The following is a 503-nucleotide window of genomic DNA, read 5'->3' on the forward strand; positions in this document are numbered from 1 at the left end:
CAGGTCCAGCGGGTAAGCTGGACAAGCTCCTGGAGAAGCTGGGGGGGCGGTTCCCGCAGTGCAGCCGGGCGCAGCTGACGTCTCTGCTGCAGCAGGTGAAGAGCGTGCGCGGGACGCTGGCTGGGATGTCCCACGACGAGCTCATGGAGCAGGTCGCCCAGCGGCTGGCCCACAGCGAGAGGATGGCCCCGGGGCCCATCCAGAGGCCGACCCCCGCCCTGCAGAGGGCCGTCGCAGCCCCCCGCAAACTCTGCCTCATGTGTCAGAACCACGTAGACCCGGAGACCCGACACCCCCTGAGCTGCTCCCACACCATCCACCGGGACTGCATCCAGATGTGGCTGCAGTCCAGCAAGAACAACTCCTGCCCCTTCTGCCCCGCCAAGTGACCCGCCCCCTCCAGACCCAGGGGGGTTGAGCCCCCTCCTGCTCCGCTTGAAGGAGGAAAACGGGTTTTGTTCATGCACGTCTTAATATTTTTGAAATAAAACTCAAACTGCTGA

At 64.2% G+C, this 503-nt stretch overlaps 1 protein-coding gene across 1 annotated transcript in view; it reads left to right on the forward strand.

The window, feature by feature from the left end:
- Positions 1 to 503, forward strand: part of rnf214 (ring finger protein 214) — a gene marked incomplete in the record, with an annotated part of 5,322 nt that extends 4,819 nt beyond the window's left edge. The window contains 1 exon segment of the mRNA XM_024282842.2: positions 1 to 503. Coding sequence (XP_024138610.1) covers positions 1 to 389 — 389 coding nt within the window.

The sequence above is a fragment of the Oryzias melastigma genome, linkage group LG10, assembly GCF_002922805.2.
Source record: "Oryzias melastigma strain HK-1 linkage group LG10, ASM292280v2, whole genome shotgun sequence".
Taxonomy (NCBI): domain Eukaryota; kingdom Metazoa; phylum Chordata; class Actinopteri; order Beloniformes; family Adrianichthyidae; genus Oryzias; species Oryzias melastigma.